We start from the raw sequence: 27,438 nt of genomic DNA on the forward strand, positions 1-27,438 counted from the left end.
AGTCCAGGAAAAGAAAATTGCATGTGGTGGAAGTGTGTAAGGGGCAAGAAATGAGTGTTTTGTTGCAGCGTGTTCAAACACTTTGTGAATCAATAAACTGATAGTCCTGATGGTGACGGAGTTTCCAGATGCTGGATGATACCGACGCTCCACGCAGCGTGCTCGCCTGCAGGATGTCTGCAGAGCTGAGGCTGCAGCGGGAACAGACGTCACTCTGGGAAAGCTTTATTCTCACAGGGACTCTGCACATCAACATTTCTTTGTCCCTGAAAAAGACAAAGGCTCAGGGAAAGCAGCGCTGCAGAAAGCACACCCCGACATGAACCTGTTGTTGAGGGGTAATGACATACAGCCGGTGGCCGAGGCCTGGACCACGACAGGATTTCATCAGCAATCTTTTTTTTTTGTCAGCTGTGACCGGTGAGGCGAAATCTGCATGGCTCTTTGATCCAACGTTTCATCAGACGCTCGGTCCCAGAGCTCCCTGCAGGGCCGGCTTTCATGAATTAGACAAACCACTGATGATTGATCTCTGAGATCATGTTCACTTCAAATCTAACAGCACATCCTCTCATTCTTTCTTTTTTTAGGCTTCAATTTGATTTGTCCTCATGCAAAAGACAAAAAGAGTAAAGTCGGGCTGTGGATGTGGATTATAGGAGTTTGAAATGCGGTGTTAGCGAGGAGCTAATCATGTCGTAAGGCCTGCTTTTATACAAACCACATTATTTATCGCACAGAAAAGTAATATTGTGTAAATGTGCATTTCATTTGAGCACAAACAAAAAACTGAAATCTTATCAAGTGTTTTTGTTTTATTTTCAGTAAAAAAAAAAGTCTTGTTATACTCAATTTGAGCCACATTTACTTGATCTGGCCAGAAAAATGTCTGATATCAAGTCATTTAAAGACTAAAATAAGTTCTGAATTGCTGTAACAAGTTTAAAAAATCTGCCAATGAAACTTGAGAAAAGTTACTTGTATTAAACCTAGGGTTGGGCAACGATTAAAATTTTTAATCGTAATTAATCGCATGATTTCCCTGATTAATCATAATTAATCGCATTGTGAAAGTGCCATAACATCTGTCATGCAAACACTAAATCAGTACTCGTTATACAGTAATAGTTAAATCACATATTTAGTGCAAATTAAATTTACAAAATGTAAATACAAAATTAAAGCTTATTGCCACTGTCAGGGCATTAAAGTGATACTCCGGGATGGAACAAGTTGGGTCCTATCACAAGGTTTAGGGCAGAAATTACCCCTACAGCAGTGTTTTTGTGCAGTAGAAGAAGTCCAGAGCGCTCGCACCAAACACCCCCTCCCTGCTCCTCTGCAGGTTTCCTCTGCACTCAGACGGGGCCATATTTTACTTGACCCAAAACACAAATAAACGGACTCCCACTGAAAAAATCTGATAACACACAAAAACACCGCTAAATAAGGCTCTAGTTCTCATCATGTCTCTTCGTCCTGGCAGATTACCTGCGTTTGTTTATATCTGGCACTAAGCGGCGAGCGCCTTTAAGTTCCGTGGCGTTGCCCCTCTTCTCCATGCTTGTTTTGATTACTCATCGTGTTTTTCCGCCAATTTCACTTCCGGTTCCACAGCGGTCAGCGACAGACATTTACAAAATAAAAGCACGTGAGCAACATGCACTAATGTGCGATAAAATATTCAACGGCGTTAATAGATTAACGGGTTAACGCGAAAGTAATGCGTTAACTTGCCCAGCACTAATAAAACCAATAAATGTCCCGATTAGTTTCGGTTTCAATAAAACACGTGCCAACAAAAAATATGAGTTTTGCCGAGCTTTGACAGAGTTTAGGCATAAATAGCCAGCCTGCTCCGGTGCGTCCAGGTAGAGTGGGCGCTGTCATGTCAGCAGGTGTTTCTGCTGATGGGAAAGGTATATAATACCGTTATGGCAATATGAAGGAAAATTACCCTGATACAAATTTTGGGCCATATAGCCCACCCCCTAACTAGGACAGACTTTCCCACAACACCACCGAAAAGTTTCTGTTATAAACCTTCAAACCTTCTTTTCATGACATTATCTCATTCTTCAAACAATCGTTCTTTTATTTTCACTGAACGTACTGTCTTCAAATGTCAGGACGTCTCACTGAGGTAGTTTTAGTCGTACTTTAATTCCTCCTCGACTGAGTCATGATTCAATCTAAAAAAACAACCTTGACAGCTGCCCACACACACTGTACGCAGTGTGTCTCTAACTTTGTTCTTGTGGGGAACTTTTAATGTGAAGAATAATCAGAGAAAATCAAGGCCTCAGATTCTCTGACGTCTGCTGAGATAAAACGAACGCATTTAATACCAGAAAAATTAGTTGATTCAGTAATTCTCAGTGGGAAAAACCTGGATTAGCTCTGTTCACATTATGTTTTAGTACCTGTCAGGATGTGTTGCGTTGACGTGAATCTACGGTCAGAGCAGTGGATGCACAGCAGGTGTGGAGGAATGAAACAGTCTGCTGATCAAGAGCCGACGAGCCGCGGCTTTCCTGAGGTTAACACGTCTCTGCTCTCCTCTGAGCGCGTCTGATTAATCTGATTCCTTTGGAGGAAACCAATAAACCTGATCACATGCAGCACATAAAGCATCCGCCCACGCTGGGATTGATTGGTACAGTGAAACATCGATACAGAGGGACTGTTTGATTCATACACACAGCAGCAGCAGCAGAGGGCTGATTGTTGAGAGGTCACTGAGTCAAACAAGTTTCATTTCTGTCATGAATTGATTGGTCTTGTTGCTCGTCTATAAAGCTCAGGGTGGTCCTGAACACTAATGAGAACATTTCTTAATGAGGAGCTCCGAGTGTTTCTGTGGGAACGTTGCTTAAAGTGGTGAAGATGTCTATAGGGAGGATCATCCCCTGTCTGGACCTGATGTACGTTTCTGTTAACGTCCTTCTTCATCCGTCCCCAAATGTCCTCAGAATGATTTAGATCAAAGGAACATCAGGATGGTCCAACCAGTGAGCTGGTTCCTCTAGAAGAAGTCCAGAAACCCAGCCAGTCCCACACAGACCAGGGCCCTCAGTCATGAAGGAGGTCCCCTGCAACATCTCCACAGAGCCAGACACCAATAGATAGATAGATAGATCGATAGATAGATAGATAGATAGATAGATAGATAGATAGATAGATAGATAGATAGATAGATAGATCGATAGATAGATAGATAGATAGATAGATAGATAGATAGATAGATAGATAGATAGATAGATAGATAGATAGATAGATAGATACAGTAGATACAGTGGTTACCAGACAACTTGACATAATGAAAAAACAAATTCACTGGCTAATGCCCCCCTTGTTTATCAATAGAACATCCATCCTTATGGCGCCCCCTTGTAAACATTTCCAGTGGGATCTCCTCGTCATAGCGGTAACATTGAAGGGATCAGGACGTCACAGTTCAGAATCAAACTTTCTTCACCTTTCATTATCCCATGTTTGCTGCTCTCTAAAAAAGTCCAAACAGTGAGTTTGTGGCGGTGAAGGAGACGAGGCCTTTGAAGACATGTTTTCTTCTTAAAGCTCTTCTCTGTCAGACGGTGTCTGATGGTTATTGGACTGCAGTCGGCTCCAGTAACAGACTTCATTTGGGTCCAGGATCATCTTGTGCCTTGACGGACACTTAATTTGATCTTCCAAAAATCCCAAATGGCCGTCTGGCTGCGTCCAGCCTCAGCAGAGATGGCGAGTTGTGAGAGGTTTTGCTGATGCAGCTCAACGATCCGACCACGTTCGCCATCAGGAGGTGATGACAGGGTGAACACCTGACAGGAAATGACATCTACATTTTACAGCAGATTTTATCTTTTATTGGCTCAAGACCCACTTATTTTATTTGGATTTTAACTAATGTCTTATTTTTATTTTATTTTACTTTTTACTTTTTATTTACTCCATTTATTTATTTACTCAATTTACATTTTAGCCCATTTCATTTCTCCCATGTTTCCTCAGAGGGGGGCTTTCTGTGCTGGTTTTCAAACATGTGAAGCCATTTATGCTACATTTTTAATGTATGAAAAATGCTTCATGGTAAATTTCTATTTGGTTTTAATTTAAAGGCTGAGCTCTTTAATTTTTGATCAGCTGATGAACAGATAACTTACCTTTAAGTGTTGTTTTGGCAACACTTGGTTGGAAATTGGCCTTACCTGATTGTGATGGACACTTTGAGTACAGGTGCACTGCAAAACAGAATCTGGACAGAAGTTATGAGCTCATTTTCACCAGATTCTCATGAAATTTCAGGGATAATTTCAAAGAAATAAGAAAAACGTTGTCTAATTATTACCTACGTTTGCGGATCTCTTAAGTAAAGTGTTAGTGTTGTTTTTAATAAATTGTTTTCTTGTTTTTTTCTGTTTTCCCTCTGGTCTCCAGGTTTTGGTCTGGAGGTATCTGCAGGGAGATGTAGTGTGTTTTCTCTGTGTGTAACGAACACTAAGTGGAGATTAACGATGTTGTTAATCCACACAGAGCGTGAATTCATCAGATCAGTTTCCTCTGAGTAACTTGTTGCTGGGAAACAATAGACGGAGGCTACCTCCAGACGCCGTCCCTGGAGGAGTCCTGAGGAGAAATCTTTGAGCTCTGACTCCACGGGAGGAGGAGACGCCTCCTGATGTGCTCCTGTTTGAACATCATCCATCCCGTCTGCTGTGGGAAATGTCACAGCACTCGCCGTGTTTGCTGTGGAAATCAATTCCTGTGTTCTCGCCATTATTTCAAAGTGATCCATCCTCAGGTTGCCATGGAAACGCCCACAGGAAACAACACCCCGAACCTATTTCTGAATGTTAATTTGCAGTACGCTGAGGGCCAAAATCCATCAATGTGCTCCGACGGCTGCTGGGAGCATCCAGGTCTGAAACAAAGGGTGGTCCTGCTCCCCCCCCAGGACGCGAGGACGAGACAGGAAGCTGCTGACGCTGTAATCCAGAGATTATCAGAGGAAATGCAGAGAAAACAACGAGCGGATTGTGGAGGATGAGTTTTCTCCATCAGGAGGAGGATCTGTAAACCTGTCAGCGCTGAGGGATGACAGAGCGACAGGGTCAGGAGGAATGTGAAGATAAAAACATGTTTCTCTTTTCCCACGAGGACCCAGGGTGTCAAAACAAGACCAGATACAGGTCTACTGATGGACGACTCCTGACACACCCACTGAGTTTTACACAGGAACAAGGAGGGCCGCGTCAGGAGGGAGGTTACAGGGTCACACCTGCACGTTCCTCCAATCAGGAGCCAGCAGGAAACGCCACCTCCTGTCAGTTAACAGAGATCTCTCCATGAGAGGCTGAGGGCGATGTGTGAGTGAGTGAATAAATGAGCGTCCCTCAGTGTGAAATAAGTCCAGTCACATCAATGAGAAACAAACCAACGTGTTTTACTCCCAACGACTCCTCACTCATTGTTTCTCCTCGCCCACACAGCTCCCCATTCAGAGCTTTCTATTCAGCTCCTGAGTTTGGTCATGACTCAGATCCAGTCGGTAAAACCTGTGAGTCTGTTACTGTCTGCTGCTGAGTCACACTTCTGGTTATTTACTCTCTGACAGAAACTCAACCAGTGCCTGAACCGACCCTTTGTGTTCACCTTGGACGCGCTGCGGGTTCGATTCTCTCAGTTTTATCATTTGATTGTTTGATTGAGCTGCTGTCAGTGGCCGCTCACCTCCCTGAGGTCAGGATGCTAAAGGATCATTTCTGCTCGACTTTAGTTACGGATCTAGATCCAGATGGAGTTTTCTGTCTGTGCTCTGCGTTCATTTCATCCGTATTTCCTCATGCTCCCAGAAAGCTTATGGTTATGCTCCAATCAGAGCAGTACCACTGGAAACTGTGGGGGCAGTGTTGCTGTTACCTCCTGATTACTGAGACACGAAAAAAAAATGACAACATAGCAACTTTTCACCACCACCTCCTACAACGCTGCCTCTGTTTTTGTCTTTTTAATGTTAGAGCTACATTAGCAAGACTTCACCGTCCACTGTCGCCATGTTTATCTTTTAGTTTGTTGTTGTCATAGACTTTTGACTCTGGGCTGCCCCCTGGTGGATGTATCAGTTATTATTTTCGTACATAAAGGGCAGAGAAATAGGCCTTAACATTACATTTCAAACACATGTAAACCAAAACCTTACATTAAAATTAGGGTTTTTTTCACAATAACTTTTTAAAAATATTTAACTCTTTAAGTGTTGTTGTTTTTATTATTATTTTTTAGGATTATATTTTTATTATTATTATTATTATTATTATTATTATTATTATTATTATTATTATTATTATTATTATTATTTTATTATTATTATTATAATTATTGTCGTTATTATAGTGAATATTGTTATGATTTATTTTTTTCTTATAATAATAATAATAATAATAATAATAATAAAAATAATAACAATATCATAATTTATCAAAAAAATATTATTATTTTAAATATATATTATTATTATTATTTTTAATAATAGAGTATAGAACCACAATTTTTATGAAAGAGTTCAGCAACAACCTACATTTTTAAAATTTGTCAAGCGCTAGGAGGGATGTTAGATCAATGCAAGCTGTTATAGTTTTATTTTTTTTCAATTACTAAATTGATTAAAGGTATTTTTCAGGTTCTCTGTAAAAAATTAATTTTTCATTTTATATATATATATATATATATATATATATATATATATATATATATATATATATATATACACGCACAGGGAATTTACATTTATGAAAACTTTTTTTCTATAATGAGAAGATTTATAAAAAAAAAAATCCTCAGAATATTATTTTAAAAAACCTCAAAAAACACATTGCTCTATAGTAAAGCAAAATATTTCGTGTTTTGCAAGTACAATCACACATTTGTAAGAAATCCTTCACACCTGGATAAAACAGGACTACTTCTGGGTATTGGCCGTGTCAGTCATCTTTGGCGCTCAAGTGCAATGAATCCTGGGAAATGTGAGGCTCAGGAGGATTCACTGAATCTGTCTGAATTCGTCGGCTGCATCAGGCAAATTTTGAAGGAGTCTTTGTGGTAAGCCCTTTGCACACCAGATGCTTTTTTTTGTTAGCGCCAATATTTTTTTTTTTGCAAGCTGTGAATGAAAGCTTCGACACCAGCAACACCAGCAACATTCTTTCTCTGAGCAAAATTGCAGCTTTTATTTTTTCAGACTGAGGTTGATTCTTCCAAAGTTTTGCTTGCTACAAGTACACACCTGACCAATCAAAACACTCGTTGTCACACGCCCCACAAGTCACACACCAAAACCTTCAACATTGAATGTGTTTGTGTCCCAGCAAACTACAAAGACAAACATTTACAAAGACATTGTTTGGAGGAGAAGAGCTGCAGAGATCGAATATGACGTCTCCAAATTTTTCACAATTTTGTGTCGTTTATTCACGTCGCCGTTGATGATGTAGTCGCTCTTTAACTCCAGCCTTTGTAGCTGCAGCCCCTGAACCGGGACACACCTTCAGTCTCCCTGACTCTTAGGTAACAGCTCCACAGAGGATCCTCCTTATTCTCCACGCTGAGCACGCCGTGTGATTCTTTTCAGACGCTGACATTGACCTTTGACCCTGTCAAGAGCACAAAAAAAGCGTTGTGTGTAACAAACAATGTGTACAACCTCCACCTCTCAGAGTCCAGTCACACGGTCGATCTGAGTATTTCACACTTTCTGGTTTCAGCCTGTTTGGAGTTATTTTTCTGATCAGAGACAACGGAAGAATATGACATTAGAAAAACCTACACCAAACTTTTATTTGTTGTTATTGTAGGTTTGTTCCCCGATGAACAGGAGGGATTCTGTAGCAGGGTTAATATTTCATCTGATCTGTGAATCTGCAGCAGACTGATTTTTTCAGAGTGTGTCAGAAATGTTTGTGCCGTTATAAAAGACGTCGAAGAGGAGCTGTCAGATTCAGAGCGAGGAACAAAACAACAGCAGACGACTGATGGTCACTCAGTTTATGAGACGTCTGCAGAGACGATGTGTTTTCTCTAAAACGAATCTTCAGAACGGTTGTTTTTGTTTCCTCCTCAAAGACGGGAAATGAGCTTTTAGAAAAGGAGCAGGGACTCTGTGCGAGCCGTTGGAAATATTCATTTTTCCTCAGGCTGATTGTGAAAGTGCTCCTGTGATAAAAGAATTCATCCTTTCAGAGAAATTAACATAAAAGTAAAACTTCTTAAAAGCTGCTTTTTAGACTCTGTCCTTCAGGAAAAGCAAACAGGTTTAATACAACTTAAAATTAAACTTATTAATTTATCCTCGAAATTATTCAACCATAACTTTTACGTTACGACTTTTATGTTGTCATTTTAAGACTTTCATCTTTAAGTCCCTGTGAGGAGCATCGAAGTGATCCAATGAGATTATCAGCACCAGAATAGGTTATTCCTAAATGCTAATTCTGAGCTTCCTGATAGGGCTGGTCGTCCGAGTCTCCATGACAACACCACGCCAGCTGATGGAGTTTATCAGAGAGAAGAGAGGTCTGTGTTTTTGTCTGCTGAAAATGATTTCTGTGATTAATTTTGTAGTGATGGTGGACACTGGAGCCTAACTGTCAGACAGAAAAAGGACAGAAGAGCAGAAGAAAGAGAAACAGGAGACAGATAGAGCACGAGCTAAAGGCTAACACAGGAGCTAAAGACCAAAACACAAGCTGAATGCTAAAACAAAAGTGAAAGGCTAAAACATGGGCTAAAGGATAAAATTTAAGCTGGAACACGAGCGAAAAAACTAAAAAAAAAAAAAACAGTCTAAATGCTAAAACATGATCTCAACGCTATAACATGGGCTAAAGAATAATACGCAAATTATAAGTGAAAAAATATATAGGCAAAACACAAAATCAGGGGCAAGATAGAACAGGGGTTAAAAGCTAAAACACAAGCTAAAAGCTAAATCACAAGCAAAAAAAAATGGCTAAATGCTAAAATATGATCTACAAGCTATAACAGGGGCTAAAAGTTAAAACATGAACTAAAAGCTAAAACATAAACTAAAGGCTTATATTTGAGCAAAAAACTAAAGACTAAAACGCAAGCTAAACAGTAAAACCCTGGCTCAATGCTAAAACACAAGCTCAGTGCTAAAACAGAAGTGAAAGGCTAAAAATTGGGCTAAATGATAAAATTTGAGCTAAAACACAAGTAAAAAAACTAAAAAAAAAAACAGGCTCAATGCAAAAACATGATCTATAAGCTATAACATGAGCTTAAGGCTAATACACAAGCTAAAGGCTGAAGCACAAGCTTAAAGCTAAAACATGAGCTAAAAGCTAAAAAAAATACAGGCTAAATGCTAAAACATGTTATTTAAGCTATTACATGAGCCAAAGCCTAATACATTAGCTAAAAAACAGGCTAAAGACTAAAACGCGAGCAAAAGGTTCAAAACTGGCTCAAGTCTAAAACACAAGTGAAAAGCTAAAACGTGAGCTAATGGATAAAATTTGAGCTAAAACACGAGCAAAAGACTCAAAAACAGTCGAAATGCTCAAACATGATCTAAAAGCTATAACATCGGCAAAAGGTTTAAACATGAGCTTAAGACTAATACACAAGTTATAAGCTAAAAAAAAACAGGCTGCACTTAAACAGGGGCAAAGAAAACAATAGGGAATGAAGGCTAAAACACAGCTAAAAGCTAAAACATTGTTTTAAGGCTAAAACACGAGTGTTACACGTTACAGACACGTCTCAGAGCACCGGGCTGCTAGCTGAGCTAAATGTAGCCGGCTACTAAACTACGGTACAAACTGACAACGTTAGCTTGTTGTCAGGTTTCAGAGCGTAGCTCTAGCTAACAGTTGATAAATACTTTACCTCGTGGCTCATTTACATCACCACCTGATCACGTTACACCTCCCCTGACTCATTAATCATCATGAAACAAAGGCTCATGGAGGTGATAACAGAGGAGGTCCCCGGGGCCCGCCGTCCTGACGTCACAGCTTTAATTTAAAAACAACAACAGCTCTGACTCCTACACGGAAATCAATCGTCCCCTGCCTCACCTGAAGATTAGACCAGCCCATCACACACACACACACACACACACACACACACACACACACACACACACACACACACACACACACACACACACACACACACACACACACACACACACACTGGGCAGTGTTAGAGCCTGGTGCATTCATTAGAACAGCGCTGATTTGACTCCTCTTTAAGAGAAAATCAGTTTTTCCTTCAGGGTTATTGTCAGGGAGACCTCGTCATTATGCTCTGATTGTGCACGCCGCAGCCTCCTCTTCACCTCCCGCTCTGCATTCCCTTCCTGCCGTGAAGTGAGGACATTAAAGTGAACGTGGAGGAGGAGTCGTCCCTGGGAAAGGAGAGGGGGAGAGGAGGAGGAGGAGGCGGGGTAGGGGTAAGGGAAGGGAGAGCAGGAGCAGCAGCACGGGCAGAGCGATGTTCACAGGCAGAGCAGAGGATGAGCGTCTCCACAGAGAGGGTCTGCTGGCATCTCCTCCTCCTCCTCCTCCTCCTCCTCCTCATCTGAAGCGTCCGACTCTGCAGCTCCGTCCTCAGCCAGGTAGGTTTATCACTCAGCATCTGTCACTCTGCCTGTCATTAGTGTGTGTCAGGAATCTGCTTTCTGCTGGGAGTCACCAGGAGGAGGTGCAGGGATCCGTCCTGTTGGGCTAAGTTTAGATGTGAAGCTGAGTTTCACAGATATCTGCACATCATGTGTTTTATTCCTGCTCCTCTGCAGAGCGCAGTGATGCAATCTGCAGCCATCTCTGCATGCTCATCAGATCTTTTTATGCTGACGACTCTGAGAGTGTGAGGGCTGCTTCCTCTCTCCTCCTCCTCCTCTCAGCCTGTTTTAACTCTGTTTCCTCTCCTTAAAATTAAATCAAACCAAGCCGGGGCTCAGCTCCAGCCCTCTCTCTGTTAAAGCTGCTGTGTAACCGACTCTGTTTGTCTGATCCCCCTGAGACTCTTTGCTCATGCTCTGTGCAGGTTGGAGGTTTAGCCCTGAAACCCTCTGCAGCCAGATCTCTAATAAGAATCCAGCACAACTTCCTGTGTGGACAGAAAAGGCAATTAAGAGCTGAAAAATCACCTCTCACTTCCCATCTTGAGGATTATCAGAGATCTTAAAGTTTGAAGATGTTTCTGACACAGAATGAGGATTACGATGAGAAATTCTCCTCTGTTTGTTTCCTCACCGTCTGATAATAAGTCAAGTGCCAAAATCCGATAAATCCTCCCACCAACGTGTTGCCTTTCAGCCTGAGCTGTGCTGCTCTTTCAGCTCGACGTGTTTGATAAATAAGCACTCACCGCCGTAGATGTTGGTCATGAATTAATCATGCATCCCTCCTCTCCTGTAAACACAGGCTGTCTGATGGGTAATTAGCAAACTTCGCTCTCACTTCAGTGTGGATCAGGCTTTCTCAGCGCTTCAGCCATGGCGTGGTGTCAACGAACTCGTGGGTTTACGTCTGCATCGTTACAGGAGCATGGATGGAAACAGAGCTGGGGCTGTTTCCTGATCCTTTGAGTCGTATCCTGACAGGAGCATGTGGAGCTGATTCAATCCAGTGTCTCTCAGCGTGAATCATAGAGCACCCCTTTACTCCAATTTTCATCTTTGCTTCACCTTTACCTCCAAAAGAGCCATTTTTCTTCAGCTCACCTGGATTAAAGTCATTCAGGAGCCACAAAATCTACTTTATCTTCACATTAAGACAAAAAGAGTGTATAATCTGGTGAATAAGTATCTAAACGAGAGGTTTTTATGTCTATAAAACTGTCCATGTAATTTCTTAGTTTTTTATTTTAAAAAAAAATTGCAAATTTAGGGAAAAAATTAGCAAAATGAAAAAAAATTAAACAAAAAAATGTGCAAAAATTTATATCTTGCGTCATAAATTTGCAAACAGACCTTTAAAATGCAATTTCAAAAATTTGCTTAATTTCCAAACAAAATGTAAAACTTTTTAAAAATTGCAAAAAAAAAAAAAAAAGGGGGGGGGGGGGGGGTTTAGATGACAATAATCAAAAATGGCTAAATTTTAAAAATAATTTGAATTTTTTTCTTAATTTGCAAAATTGTCAAAAAAAAGACTTAAAAAATGTGCAAAATTTTTGATATTTCAAAAAAATTTGCTGAAATGTCAGAAAACCTTGATAATGCAATTTCTAAATTTGTTTAATTTAAAATATAAATAAATAAATTAAATTAAAAAATGTGCAAAATTTTTGATATTTCAAAAAATTTGCTGAAATGTCACAAAACCTTGACAATGCATTTTCTAAATTTTGTTTAATTTCCCAAAAATTGTTAAATTTTCTTAAAATTGCAAAGAAAAAGAAGAGAGGGATTTATATTAAAAGAATTCAAACATTTGCTTAAATTAAAAAAAATGGAATTCTTTTTTTTTTTATTTGGAAAAAATGTAAAAAAAAAAAAATGAAATAAAGAAATTCCAAAAATCTCAAGTAATAGCAAAAAAATCACAAAAATTAAAAGCTCAATCCCAAGAGGTGATGCATTTTTAGTACAAAATGTTATATTATGATTTTACTTTGTGTCTTTGTTGTCATCATTAATACTTGTAGGAAAAATTTGAAAATAATCTTTATTTCAAGAAAGTATTCTAAAGCTACAAGGAGCCACTCTAAAGGAGTCAAAGGGCCGCATGAGGCTCCAGAGCCACAGGTTGAACACCCCTGATTCAGATAACAACCCCTGGATGAAACCTGGAGGCCCGGAGACGAGCTGACGTCACAGGAGGTGTTATTTTACCAAATCACTACATGTTATTATCTCTAATGTGACATTCTGCCGCCGTGACCATCAACACTTGATGTTTTCCTCCCAGCTGTGAAGTGTTTCTGCTGTTTCTGTTTGTCAGAGCGAATCAAACAGGCTCTCAGGACGCCGTACGGCTCCTTACATTAGACAGATGAACTGCTGAACTCTGCCGTGAGCGGCTCCATCCACTTACCTGGAAATCATTTTGTTTCCTGAAGATGGCCTTGGTGCTGAGGGGAATGGAGACATGAAAGCTCCACTTATCCACATCCGTCAGAGTGACATCCACAGACTTCCACTCAGAAACCCGGCGTCTGATGGTGATACAGCCTCTTGGAAAATACTCAGTCTGTCAGAATCAGGAAGCGTAGCGTCCCCAGATTAGCCCATGGTTTACCTCTCAACAGGTGTCTTTAAGATTTTTATTTACTTCCTTTAAGCAGCATCGACTCACAAACACACCGTAAGAGCTACAGGATGAGACTGAACAAAATAAACCGTTACCAAAGACCAAAATGAAATGAAACCTCCACTTTCACACACATAAACACTAAAACACCCAGCAAACAAACCCTTCATGATTAATGCTAATGCTTCAAATTACAAATGACTTGATGGGTACTCCATGAACAAAAAACAAACAAACAAACAGAGCTAATCCAGCTGACATATGGTACGAGCTAAAGAGAAGCTACTCTTGTGCGGCTTCCACAGTTAGCTTGGTCACAACAATAAATATTTAACACCACAAAAAAAAAAACAATAAAATGTTTTTGTTATTCCCAGATTAGCACAATGCTATCCTGGCTCACCTATATTCACCTCCTACTAGCATTGTTTTTAGCTCATTTCCTGTGTACACTGAACTCCGCCTTCAAAATAAAAGCCCAACTCTGTTTCATCAATATTGCAACAAAAGAACAAACAACCAAGGTAAGGAAATAACCTAAAATAAAAAATCACAACTTAAACTGTTTAATATGAAACAACTAACACATGGGTCATTACCAGGTAGTGATAAACGTCTTCAGTCACACTTCCAGTAGTCTGCATTTAGGTCAGGAGCTGTGCAAAATGGGTCCTTCCAGAAAACTGAACACGACATGACTCAATTCATTACCTCCCTAAAAGAAGCAAATTCATCTGCGGGTCTCAGTTTCACTGTAAACAGCTGGTAGGTTACAAAATCCTCTGGAGTGATGAATTCATCAGTTTTCAGTTTCAAACAGAGACTGTATAAAACATGGATGTAGCCGTGATGACGTCACCGTCTGTTCCTGAAACCGTGAAATGAAGCCAATCCACTGACGCAGCCACATTCACGATGACGCCGGCTGTGAGTTTTTCTTCAAGCAGCTAGACCCAAACTGTTTTCTGAACCAGGCTGTAAATATGTTTGTAATGCTGTAAAAGTCTGTTTTCATGGCTGGGTGTGTTCGTGACTTCTGGTCTTTCTGCAGCCAGAAAGATCATTTTTACTAAGTGGATGTCACCCCTTGCTTTCAACGAGTCTCAGTTTCACTGTAAATATCAATCTTTATTTCAAAAATGCCAAACCAAAACAAGCATTATCTCAGGACACTTTCCAAAAACATGAACAGGTCTAGACCCGTTTAAATTAATTAGAGGTGTCCCAGTCCGATATTAATATCGGATATCGGTCCGATATCAGCAAAAAAACAAATATCGGTATCGTATCAGAATGCAACTAAAATCTCCGATATAAGCAGTCCATTCCAGACTCCGCTCCTGCTGTTTTTATTTGATTTATTTAGGTTATTTTCTGGGTTTTCTAATTTATCCTTTATTTTATTCAATTACTAGTATTTTTTATGTTTATTGTAAAATTTCTGTTACCCATTGGTTAATGATAAATGGGTCAGTTTTTCCTCATACCTACTGTTGCTGATTACTGTTCTTTGTTTGAATAATATATCACTTAATCAAACCTTTTCTAACATGACAGACAACAAAATAAGTAATAAAAGTATGCATGTTCAATGCTGATATCGTATCCGATTAATATCCGTATCGGCCAATACTCAATGCTGCAGTATTGGTATCGTATCGGAAGTGAAAATGTAATATCGGGACATCCCTAAAATTAATAAAACTTTATCATCAGAAGCCCAACATGAAGACCAGATAAGGAGTTTGATCCCATCTGAACCCACCATGAGCACAGAGCTCTGCAGCATTTAGCAAGTTACAATGGAGAGGAACAACTTCCCTTGAACAGGCAGAAACCTCGGACAGAACCAGAGTCAACACCAACCACAGCAACAACCCAGAGAAACCTTTGTCAGTAACTATAACAGGACAGTAAGACTAGAAGTTGGACAGACAGAAAAAGAGGGAAACAGGAGCCCTGTTTCAGTCTAAACCTACAGCAGCATGACTAAGACCTGGTTCAGACCTGATCCAGCTCTAACTGTAAGCTTTATTAAAAAGGAAAGTTTGAAGTCTACTCTTAAAGGTTGAGACCGTGTCTGCTCCCCAGACCTCAACCGGTAAGTTATTCCAAAGAAGAGGAGCCTGATAACTAAAGGCTCCACCTCCCAGACTACTTTTAGAGACCCTAGGTACAACGAGCAGACCTGGTGCTGAGTGGAGGTGATTAATCCACCTACAGACAGCTGCTGGAGGAGATAAATAAACTGTTGTCAGGCTACCGTCAGCAGGACTCGTGACGTGATCACCGCAAAATGAACTAAACCAGAAAACCTGTCTCCTCCATCCTCCGTCCGGTTTGTGCTGGTTTTTAAGAAGAAGAAGAAATAAACTGCACAACCGTTGGTTTAATTTGTGTGAACAACTCATCCTCATGCCCGGCCAATTAAAAGCAGCCTCTCCATCTTGTCTCATTAGCGTGTGAAATGACTCTGCTGGGCTTTAATTGGATGAGGAAAATTGTGGAGTGTCTTCACTTTTCAGTTATTGTGTGTGTTTTTAAAGCTGCAGAGGCAAAAACCTCATTAAACTTCCTCTGAGGGAAACTTTTTAATAGCATCACAATCTGATTATTTCATCATGAAGCCGTTTACCTTTGTGTATCAGAGGAAACTCAGAGATGAGGAGCTTTGTGGTCTGACTCTGTCGTCTCTTTAGATTTCCAAAATGTCGGACTTTGAGGACTTCACCAAGCCGGGCGATGCGACCAACGCGTCCGACAGCCACCAGCTCAACCTGACCAGCGTGATCGTGTCGGTGGTCTTCTCGCTCATCTTCCTCCTGGGCACGGTGGGGAACAGCCTGGTGCTGGCCGTGCTCCTGAGGAGCGGCCAGGTGGGCTACAACACCACCAACCTCTTCATCCTCAACCTGAGCATGGCCGACTTCTTCTTCATCATCTTCTGCGTCCCTTTCCAAGCCACCATCTACTCTCTGGAGGGCTGGGTGTTCGGCTCCTTCATGTGCAAAGTGGTCCACTTCTTCATCAACCTGACCATGTACGCCAGCAGCTTCACGCTCGCCGCCGTCTCCGTCGACCGGTACGTTCCTGTGTGTTTGATTTCCTTTGACAGAATCTGAGCGTCTCATTCTGAGTCCCTGAACTCGCCTGGAGTTAGCGAGGCGTTCGCTGCACCTTGTCAAAGATTTAATTGGATTCCTGCGAGCTGTGTCGTTCCTCCTCTCAGATCGATGGCTGCGTCCCGTGGAGCCCCTCAGGGCTGTAAAAGGTTGTTGCCACGAGGCCTGCGCCTGCAGCGGTGATTACTCTCCATCTAACAGCTAATCTTATTCTATTTATGTCAATTAACGAGCTGATAGTCTGGTCACTTAAATTATAACATGATCAGAGGCTGAAACTTTGAGACACTTTCTGAGACGGTGTCAGAGTTGAGGTTTGACGCGTGGAGGAGAAGCTGTCGTGTTTCCTCCGCTCTGGTCTTCATTTCCGCCTCCGGCGACGCTCGGCGTGTGGTCGTGCATCCTGAGGGAAAAATCTGATAAATTAATCCTTTCAGGTCTCTTCAGGTCTCTAATATAAAACCACTCTCTTTAATGACTCACTCATGCACCCATGAAGCTGATTTAATCAATCCATGATGCAATACCTGAGCTGGAACATCGCTCCCTGATAAAGGTTGCTCCCCACCAAATTTATCCCCAAATTAAATCTCAACCAGTGTTTTTACCTACGGTGGCGTAAATAAATAAAAAACCCTCCTGTTTTTATGACATAACTATCTCATAAAAACAGGAGTTTTTATTTATTTTTGAGCTTCCTGTTTCTACGAGATACGGAAATCTGAAAGTGAAAGAATTCCTGAAAATCTTTAATCGTCGTCTCGATGAAGAAACAGGAAACACGAAAAGCCGACTTTACCTGTATCAACTCGCACCTCTGATTAGCAACAAAAATATGCAGCAACGAGTCATGCAGCAAAGCATCATGGGAAATAGGGATGGGTACCTTTCACACTTGAAACGATACGGTACTGATGCTTAGAAATATCATTTCCTTTAATTATAAAGGATTTTTTTTTTCAATTTAACAAATTTATTCTACATTATATTACTTTGCAATGTTGTGTTCATGTCCTGCATGGAAAACTGCCTACTCCTCCACTTGATTGATTTTACGTGAATCAGTTCTCGTTACTTTTGACAGAATTCAGTCGATACCTATAAAAGTACCTAATTTGGTACCCATCCCTAATTGGAAATCCTGTTTTTACGAGACAGTTATGTGGTAAAAACAGAAGGATTTTTTTTTTTAGTGAATGCAACACGCCACTGTATTTGTCTTTTCAGTAGAAAATGTCTTTTTAGACTCAATCTGAGCCACATTCACCTGACCAGCCCAGAAAAATGTCTGATTTCAAGTTATTTAAAGACAAAATCAGGTCAGAATTGCTGTAACAAGTTAAAAAAAATCAGCTAATAGAAGAAGAGAAAAGTTTCTTGTTTTAAAGCTCCCACATCCTGCTCCTTTCCTGCAGTTTAATCTGGATCATTGATGTCTTCATGAAATGGTAGTAACATGTTTTGGTCCAAAAAGCCAATAAATCAAGCACAGCAGCATTGTTTCCAGGCTCTCATAGCCCCTCTGTTCAGAACGCTCTGATTTAGTGGGCGTGGCCTTCATATGTAAATGAGCCACCGCTGATACCGCCCCGCTCTTCCACGTCACTGAGAGCGGCGCCACGAGCTCCGAGTGCACAATGTTTAGAAAACAGAGAAGCTCGTTTACCGTAACATTACAGGCTAAAACAACAGGCTAACTGCAGCTAAAGTTAGCATCCTGAAGCTAACACAGAGACAGGGGGGACACTGAGGAAAAGCTCTTCCATCTGCTCCACAGCACACAGCATTTAAAATACTCACATTTCCAGGGTCCCAGGTTTGTTGGAGGATGGTTGGTAATGCGCCTGGATTCAGGACCAGTCTATTGGCTAGCCCTCTGTTGGACTGTCCAAAGTTGGAAAAGCAGTCGGCCGTGAAGTGACTAGCACACACATGCTCAGTTTTACTGAGTGTAGCTGGAACATTTCCTGATAAATGAACTCTAGACACTTAGTCTGTCTTCTTCTGAGATGGGAAGCTTGAGCATGGAACTATGTGGCTGTTTACAGCCAAAAACAGAGCAGTGATGGCTCTTCGACTTTGGCATTCTCCTCCCCGCTGCTGGAGAGATTTCTCTCCAAACAGCTGGTTTTAGGTCAGGATTTTACATTCACAAGCTCTACTAAGAACAGGTTTGGTCATTAAATATCACATTTTGTGGTCTGGGAGGAAAGACAAAGACCCACACATTTCACTACAAGACTTAATAAAGTGATTTTTGCAGAATATGGGACCTTTAAGACTTTATTCTAGTTTAAAGCAAATTTCGAGCACTTTTCTCCTGTTCCATCGGCAGATACTTTTTTACTAGTAACAGCAATTCAGACCTCATTTTGTCTTGAAATAACTTGAAATAAGACATTTTTCTGGGCTGGCCAGCTGAATGTGGTGCATATTGAGTATAAAAAGACAATTTTTTACTGAAATGGGACAAAAATACTTGATAAGATTTCAGTACTTTGAAGAAAAGTTGGATAATGAGAGGATTAAACACAATGAGCAGAGGAGACGCAGACAAACAGTGAGTCATCCTTTAATGCTTTTTAATCCCGCTGTGTTTCTTTCTAACAGACTCAATCTGAGGTGTTTGATTTGGTAAATGTAGGAAATAAAAAAATCAGACTCCTCTTTCTCTGCAGCTTTCAGCCTCCTCTCAGCGTGACTCTCTTTATCTGTATTCTCTGAAAGAATCACATCCCCATCTTTCATGGGGCTGATCTGACTTCATGATCCACAGTCTGAGTGGATCCAGGAAACCCACTCTCTGCCTGCTAATGTGTGAACTCTGAGCTTATTACCGTCTCACATGGAGGTGTGTAAATGTGTTTTTTCTTACTCAAAGATAACAAACCTCTCCAAATGGAAAGACCCTGAGGGTGCACATTAATGAAATTACACAAACAGACGTGTCCGCCCTGACTGTGCTCCTCTCTGTAATTGAATCGCTTATGAGAGACTCACACATCATCCTGGATGGAAACGATAGCACAGAGCCGGAGCTGGAGCTGTAGTAACAGCAGCGTCAGCTGTTCAGAGAGGACGGAGCCTGTGCCTGTGTGGTGTTTACACCTCGCAGGGTTCAATAGATTTCTCATCCTGCCAGACAGACCTCCTCCTCCTCCTCCTCCTCCTCTGACAGGAAAAGAGCACGGCTACCTGAACTCAGGGGTTAATGAATTTCGACTGGTGCCCATCTGGATTTCCTTTGTGACAATTAGACAGAAACATGAAATGAAACGAGGTGGCTGTGGCTCACAGCGGGAGTCGATCATGTCTCAACTGAAGGGTGGTTTGAGTCCAGCTCCTGCAGTCACCTGAAGAGGGGTCAAACACTGATCCCCCGCCTGCCACCACAGACCTATGAGCCACACACTGAGCACAAGGAGTAAAGAGACGTGTGTTTGGGGAGATCATTTCTGTGATGTAACAAATCTTCTCCACCCAAACCAAACAGCCCATTCTGCTGCAGCCAATCAGGAGCCTGATTGGCAGCACCTGTGAGCTGAGCTCTGCTACACATTATGTAATCCACGTTTGCAAGTTATCACATACTGACTACTACAGACTGAATACCAAAATAGTAGGCACTGCTGGTGTAGTAGGCAGTTATATCCACCCTTCTTCGTTTTTAAAAAAAACTTCATCCACACACACCGGGCAAATCCGCCGACCAGTGCCGCTCAAAGCATGCCACACCCATAGGTGGCAGTGTTTTTCAGATATGTAACCCGTGCCAGCCAATCAGCCTTCAGAGGATCCAGCCTTTGTTGCCTGCGTAGACTGCAAGGGTTAAACTGGATTTAGAAGATCTGGTCCATGGGGAATTTGCTGTTTGTCACTCCTGGCGTCGCGCAGCGCCACCCTCACCTGTCAGACTAACATTACTTTTCAAACACGTAAACAAAAAAACCTTTCAATTATAGAAATAATTTCCTTTTGTTGTATTTTAAATATTTTACTTATTATTATTATTACTATTATTATTGTTATTATTATTATCATTATTAATAATAATAATAATAATGATAATGTTTATTTTTATTTATTTATTTTCTACAAATAAAAAAACAAAATCAAAATGTATAAAATTTGAGCGGTAACAATTTTGATTGCTTTCATTGTTTGAATTCCCTGTAAAAAAAAAATAATAATAAAATTTTATATTATTATTTTTATAAATCTTTTACTTTTTTATTATTATTACAATTATCATAATTTATTTTTATTTTTTGTTATTTATTTATTTATTTATTTATTTATTTATTTATTTATTTATTTTATACAAATATAACAAAATCAAAATGTATAAAATTTGAGCAGTTAAAGTTTAATTGTAATTGTTTGAATTCTGTGTAAAAATAAATAAATAATAAGTAAATTTTAATATTATCTTTTTTCCTCTTACTTTATCACTATTATTATTATTATTATTATTATTATTATTATTATTATTATTATTATTATTATTATTATTATTATTGCTTATCCATTTTAATTTTTTATCTTATTCATGTATTTATTTATTTTGCAACAAAAAAAAATCTAAATGTTTAAAACTCGAGCGGTTATAGTTTTAATTGTTTTCATTGTTTGAATTTTCTGTAAAAAATGAAAAATAAAAGCTCAAACAACACAATTTTACACATTAAAAAAAAATTTCAGTGTTAAACAAATAAAATAGCAAAGTTGTTGCCAGAAATCATTCACACCTGGATAAACCGGACTCCTTCTGGGGTTTGGCCGTGTTCATCATCTTGAGTCTTGAGATATGTGAAGTTAAGGAGGAATTACCAATTTCATCCTTCACAGCGTCTGATTTGTCGGCATTGGCTCAATTTTGGAGGAGCCTTTGAAATAGGACTAGCCTTTGGCACAGCATTGTGACGTAACCAGTCTATGTGGGGCTTAAGCTACTGTTCTGCAAATGAAGTTACAACATCTCTAAAGAGGAGGCCCGGTTCCTCGGTGTGTCAGAGATGGGCCTCAGAGTGGACGCCCCATTAGACCAGACCAGAAGAAGCACGGCTACATCAGAGAAATGACAACACCAAACACACGTCCTCAGTCTCTGTGCTCAGTTCAGTTTCAGCTCCACAGAAATGAGTCTGTTCAGGATCCACCAGTCTGTCACATTTCAGCAGAAACAAAACATCTGTTCAGGCAGACTGAAGGTACGTCTGCATCATTTAGAGAAAAACAAACCCTGAAGTGATAACCTGAGCAGTAACTGTAGGAAAGCAGTGTGTTGTCAGGTTAATCCAAGTAAACAGAGCCATAAACACATCAGGCTGTGTCTGAATCACTGCGCAGGGTGCTCGATGGGATTTAATGTCTGTACTGTGCAGAGCCCGTCGAGGAAACATCAAAGAAACACCCACATAAGAAACTTGGTCTCTGCTTTTGTCTCTAATTTACCTGCTGATGCATGGAGGATCATTTCCCTGAGGTGGAAACTGGAGAGGAGCCAAAAATGTGGAGTTGGAGAGGCTGTTATCAGAGGGAAAGTCTGCAGGAGAGCAGGAGGAGGGGAGGAGGCTGCAGAGACCAAGATCCTATCCTGATCTGATCTCATCAAACTAGATCATCACGTGAAATTGTGTTTCTTTTTTTTTTTTTAAACAACAATTTAGGTCTAATTTGTCAGATTAGCCAATCAGGAAGTGGATCTTCAACCAGCTGCTTGAGCTGCCAGTTTAGGGTCATTTTGGCTTACAAGTCAGTGTTCACACAGTTTTACAGATTCATACAAAATATTAAAGCTGTATTCAATATAACATTTCTTCATCAACAGCGCTCAGTGGTGAAATTAATGGGGCCATTCTGCTTCTGACAGCTCTATCTGAAATGGTAAGGAAGCTACAGGTTAGATATTTACATATTTGAATCAGGAGACATAGTTTAATGTGCTGAAAAGTAGGCAAACATTTTCATAAAGTTATGTCTGTGTAGCTTAAAAATTCAGTGACAAGCAATGGTTTGTAAATGGGCACAAAATGAGAAATTAGCAACAAGAGCTCAGCCACAAACCGAGCGGTCAACGTAGGTCAACTTCTACTTGTCCAACTAACACCCTTTAACTAAAATATGATTGTTAGAGTGTGTAGAAATGAAATCAATGAAAACTTTTCTTAAGGCTGTCAAAATTAAAGAATTAATCAGATTAATCACATCATAATGATTAATCTGATTAAAAAATTTAACTCAATTAACTCATCTGCTGAGCAGAATGAGTAAAAATCCCTGAAGTGTCGCTGACGACACATTTTGGGCAGTTTGTCCAAGTTGATTTGAGTATAAAAAATAAATAAATGAATGAATTAAAAAAGGATAGTTGGCCAACACATACACTCTGCAGGAAGGAGCTTTCTTTTCTGCTTCAGGCTTCACAAAATCTAGTTTGGACGAACTGACACAACTGCAAAGTGGATTGCAACAAACTCAGGACCCATTAATATCTTTGAGGATGTGGTTTTTACAAAGGTTTGTCTCTCAAGATGAATTGAATCAGGCTTCATCAAGAAGCACAAAGCTGTTTTTTTTTATTAACATGAACTGTGAAAGGTGTTCAATTAACACATTAAGTGCAAAAATATTTCCTTGTTTCTTGAGTCTGGTTGCTAAGGCAAAATAAATTAAGATTAATATCCACAGCAACCCTGAGATTAACCTGATTTAATACTTTAAATGTTTGACAGCTCCACTCAAAACAAAGTTCAGCTCAGCTGTAGTGTTATAATAGACAGATTCTATATATAGACTTTATGACGCCCAAGGGAGATGTATAATTAATCATGATTAATCATAGAACAGATGTAATTAACTTGATTAATTTTTTAAATCACTTGACAGCACTATTATTTTTTTCTTTTCCTTAACTTTCACGTGCTCGCTGCTTCACATCACAGCTTTAAGACGCTAGGTCTATACACCATGCAGTGGATATGATCTGAGCTATAAACACTTTTTAATCAGGTGAATGCAGCAAAAAAAAAACAAGGTTTTCAGAGATTTTAATGCAGAAAAATGACTTCCTACCTGTTGCTCCCAGCCCAGCGCGGCTCCAAATCTCTAGCCAGACTCTTCTCCTCTGTTGTTCCCTAACTCTATACGATCCACAGAGTCCCTTTCTACTTTAAGAGAAGTCTGAAGACTCATCTGTTCAGGGAACACTTAGACCTTAATCTGAGCCTTCTCCTCTTTGTCCACAGGGGGAGGAAGAGTCAGTAACTAGGTTTTTCCTTCTGTCTGAATTCTTGCTTGTGTTGTAACTCACTTCTGACAAAAGCGTCTGATAAATGAAACTGTAAACACTGAGAAATGAGTGGTTGATAAATCTGCACCAAGTCATCTAATCCGTCATGGTCCACTCTGAGTGGGTCTTCTCAGTTAATCACAGGACCATCTGTGCCGGCCTCACAGGGAATTTAATTATGAGTTTATCACCTGTGATATTTCACCGAGAGCCACGGTGAAGCAAATAAATAAATCCAGTGACGCGACGTGTTTTCACACAGGAGCTGTCTGATTCTCCTCTGCCCAGTCGTCTGTCTCTACCCGCCATGGATCTGTCTGAGGGTGACTGACAAACGACCTGTTAACATGATTAACTTCCTGCTCTAACATCCTGAGCCGCTGAAGCTCAGCTCTGAGTGACGACGCGTTTATGCAGATTTCTGATCGTCCTCGGCATGCCCTCTAATTATCCAATCACTGCGGTTTGTTCCTCTTGTTTCCTCTGCAGATATCTGGCCATCCGTTACCCGCTGCGCTCCAGAGAGCTACGAACGCCATGCAACGCTGTAGTCGCCATGGTGATCATTTGGGGTCTCTCTCTGGTCTTCGCGGGCCCTTACCTCAGCTACTACGACCTGATCGATTACGCCAACAGCACGGTGTGCATCCCCGGCTGGGAGGAGCAGAACAGGAAGGTGCTGGACACGTGCACCTTCCTGGTCGGCTACGTGGTCCCCGTGTTCATCGTCAGCCTCTCCTACACCCGCACCATCAAGTACCTGTGGACCGCCGTGGACCCTCTGGACGGCATGTCGGAGTCCAAGAGGGCCAAGCGCAAAGTCACCAAAATGATCATCATCGTCACCGTGCTGTTCTGCATCTGCTGGCTCCCGTACCACGTGGTGATCCTGTGCTACCTGTACGGGGACTTCCCCTTCAACCAGACCACCTACGCCTTCAGGCTGCTGTCCCACTGCATGGCCTACGCCAACTCCTGCGTCAACCCCATCGTCTACGCTCTGGTGTCCAAACACTTCCGCAAAGGCTTCAAGAAGGTGTTCAGCTGCATCCTCAGTAAAAAAGGTCGGAATAAAGTCCACGTGGTCCACATGGCCAACACCGTCCCCGGGTTCGAGGCCGGCTCCACCGAGGTGTCCCAGATGAACGAAGAGAATGTGCGGCAGAACGAGTGTGAGATGATGAACAGGCCCGTCATCGAGCCCAGAGAGCCCACGGTGACTCTCAACCTGCCCTTTCAGCAGCAGACGTGACGCGCGTCCAGCCGTGAAAGACGCGGCGGCGGATGTTTCTAAAAAACGTGCAAACTCGTCATCTTGATGTTCACACTTTGGTGAGCGGTGAAAGGACTCATGTGTTCACACAAACACCGAGCACTGGAGTGTGTGCATGGAGCCCAGCGCCAGAGATCTGCTTTTATCAAACGTGTGTGTGTGTGTGTGTGTGTCATATACGCTCCTGTCTGCTCCTCTAACACACACACTCTGATTCAGAAAGGTCTACAAAGCTTCTCAGTGTCTCCTCCCTCCACCATTTGCCTTAACCATGGCGTGCACTTTGGCGTGTTTGACCTCCGTTTCCTGTCACAGACCCGGCGCTTTACCCCAGCACTTTGAGCGGCGCAGAATGTGTCGTCTGCTGTACGAACGTGTTTCACTGTCCCGAGCTTTCCCAAAGGCGTTCAGAGGTCTCGTCACGCTCCTGAGCCCGTGTGACTTCAGATCCTGGAGGATTGGCCTTTTGGGACGCGGTGCTTCTCGTCCTGAGCCATTTGTGTTCGACTGAAGGTCGACACGCTTACTGACGCAGTCTGCAGAAAAAGTCAGCTTCGCTCTGACTGGACCTTTTAAATGTGCTTATTTCTATCTTGAGCAGTTTCAGTTACTTGGTTGGTTTCTTTGTGTCGTGCATGCTGCTGCTGTTCAGTCTTGGTTCTTATTGGTCCTCGCACTAAGGGAGAGGACACCTTCGTATTTCGTCAGTTTCTTTCTTATTATTCCGTCCACTCTTTGAGCCCTAATTGGCCCTAATTGAGCCAAAAACTTAATATGATAGAAAAATTTACCCTCAACATACCAAAATGTGCTCTCTAGCGCCACCTAGGCACACTAAAACAACTCTCAATGGCAGTAGGAATGTCATAGAAAAATCAAACTAACATCAAAATGTTTGTCTCAGTGAGCTGCACAAATTATCTGCAGACACTCCTGACCTATCTCAAACAAGAAGCCAGCAATTTGCCTTTCAAAATAAATTTTGGCCAAATTTTGGGGCCTTGAACAAAAATGATCTACTCCCAGGCCATAAATGGTATTGGCTTGAAATTCACTCAGATGACAGAGTGAGTCCTGCTTTACAAAAGCTATTTATGAATTTGTTGTTTCTCAAATGGTTTTTGAATAGTGAGCCCTCAAAGTCAGTGAACCCCAAAGAAGCCATTTCAGCTCCCCCTGCTAAAATGAATGGGAGAGGAGGATCCAGCTCCACACAAGCTGCTGCAGTTAGGCCTCTACACAAAAAAGTCAAAGTGGTACAGCTTCAAAAATGACATGGATGGACTCCTGACAAAATTTACAACAAAAATATCTCATTTTTGGAGAGATTTGGTCAAAATTGTGGCATCCAGGAGGAGACATTTTAAGAAAGTCAATCTCACTCCTGAGAGGGCAGCAGTTGTGATGATGTCACAGTGATTGAAAGTTCCGTGGAGCTGGTCATGTGACTCACCAAAGGCGGGAAAATGGAATTTTTTAACTCACACATTATAAATTAATTTAAACTGTTTGTTTGTAACATAATGATCTGTTTTTGCATCACCAATCTCAAACCCTGCATCTGAAAACTGAAAAGAGCTCATGAATCAGGGGTCAAAGGGCAAACGTTTCATATCTGATAAAAACTTTCTGGACCCATGTGTAATTAAAAAGTGCTTTGCTGTATTTTGCAGAGGATGTACTCATGGCATGTTTCTGTTTGGTGTCAGATCTTCTATATTTATCTGAATATGTTGAAATCGTGTATTTCCTGTGCGTTTCTCCGTGAAGCAGAGCCTCAGTGTTTCTTTCTCTCCGTGTTTGGCTGTAAGCTTGTGTCCTACCTCAGAGCCGTACAAATAAACATTTTTCTTGCCTCTTTTCTGTTGTTCTCTTCAGGTTGTGTAAGCTGTAATTTCCCCCCCTCTGACAGATAAAAAAAACATCCTCCTTTCCTCTCAGCGATCCACGTCCAGCGTATCCCTGATGATCTGCCCTTTGCTCCAAACTGTCTTTGTCCTTTCTCTTTCATAACGCTGGCTTTCAAACCACACAGCCCGTACAGTCCAGTGTTCATATACGTTATTTTTAAACAGAGGGTTGAAAACATGATGTAACACGTTGTTTACCAGCTTAATAATCTGTTTCCTGCAGTGAAGGCTGTTTTTAGCCCAGAGATGAAGAGTCAGAGAGAGTGTCGCCTGTCTCTGGGGAGCATCCCACCCTGATCAGTTTCTTTAATGCTCAGTTTACGACTCGGGGAAATAACTAGAGGCTTGTAATAAAAACGCAGAGTGTCTTGGTGCTATAGCTTCGCCTCCTGAAGTGTTTCACTAATTGTTTTCTCTGCAGGACAGTCACAGCTCCAGATACATGGATTGAGATTGGCTCATCTTACACATGATTCAGTCGAATGTTTGTGCTCTCTATCTAATCTATGAATCTGCCTTCATACATCTCATTTACTCAGTTTTACTCTGATCAAAAGTTGGT

General features: G+C 41.0%; 1 protein-coding gene across 1 annotated transcript; it reads left to right on the plus strand.

Moving 5' to 3' along the window:
- The first annotated feature begins 10,201 nt into the window (after positions 1-10,201).
- galr2b (galanin receptor 2b) lies at positions 10,202-27,023 on the plus strand. The gene is made up of 3 exons (XM_074695788.1): positions 10,202-10,639; positions 15,980-16,362; positions 24,183-27,023. Exons 2-3 carry the CDS (start codon positions 15,989-15,991, stop codon positions 24,943-24,945), a joined length of 1,137 nt encoding a protein of 378 aa, XP_074551889.1. The 5' UTR covers positions 10,202-10,639; positions 15,980-15,988; the 3' UTR covers positions 24,946-27,023.
- Positions 27,024-27,438: the final 415 nt, after the last annotated feature.

This window comes from Halichoeres trimaculatus, unplaced genomic scaffold, assembly GCF_033239565.1.
Source record: "Halichoeres trimaculatus isolate MK-OKI-2021-1 unplaced genomic scaffold, fHalTri1.1 fHalTri1_scaffold_20, whole genome shotgun sequence".
Lineage (NCBI taxonomy): Eukaryota > Metazoa > Chordata > Actinopteri > Labriformes > Labridae > Halichoeres > Halichoeres trimaculatus.

Excerpts from the sequence above, each read along its gene's own strand:
- galr2b (XM_074695788.1), top strand. The coding sequence starts at position 15,989 with ATGTCGGACTTTGAGGACTTCACCAAGCCGGGCGATGCGACCAACGCG. Across the intron at positions 16,363-24,182 it reads GCCGCCGTCTCCGTCGACCG|ATATCTGGCCATCCGTTACC; the intron begins GTACGTTCCTGT and ends TTTCCTCTGCAG.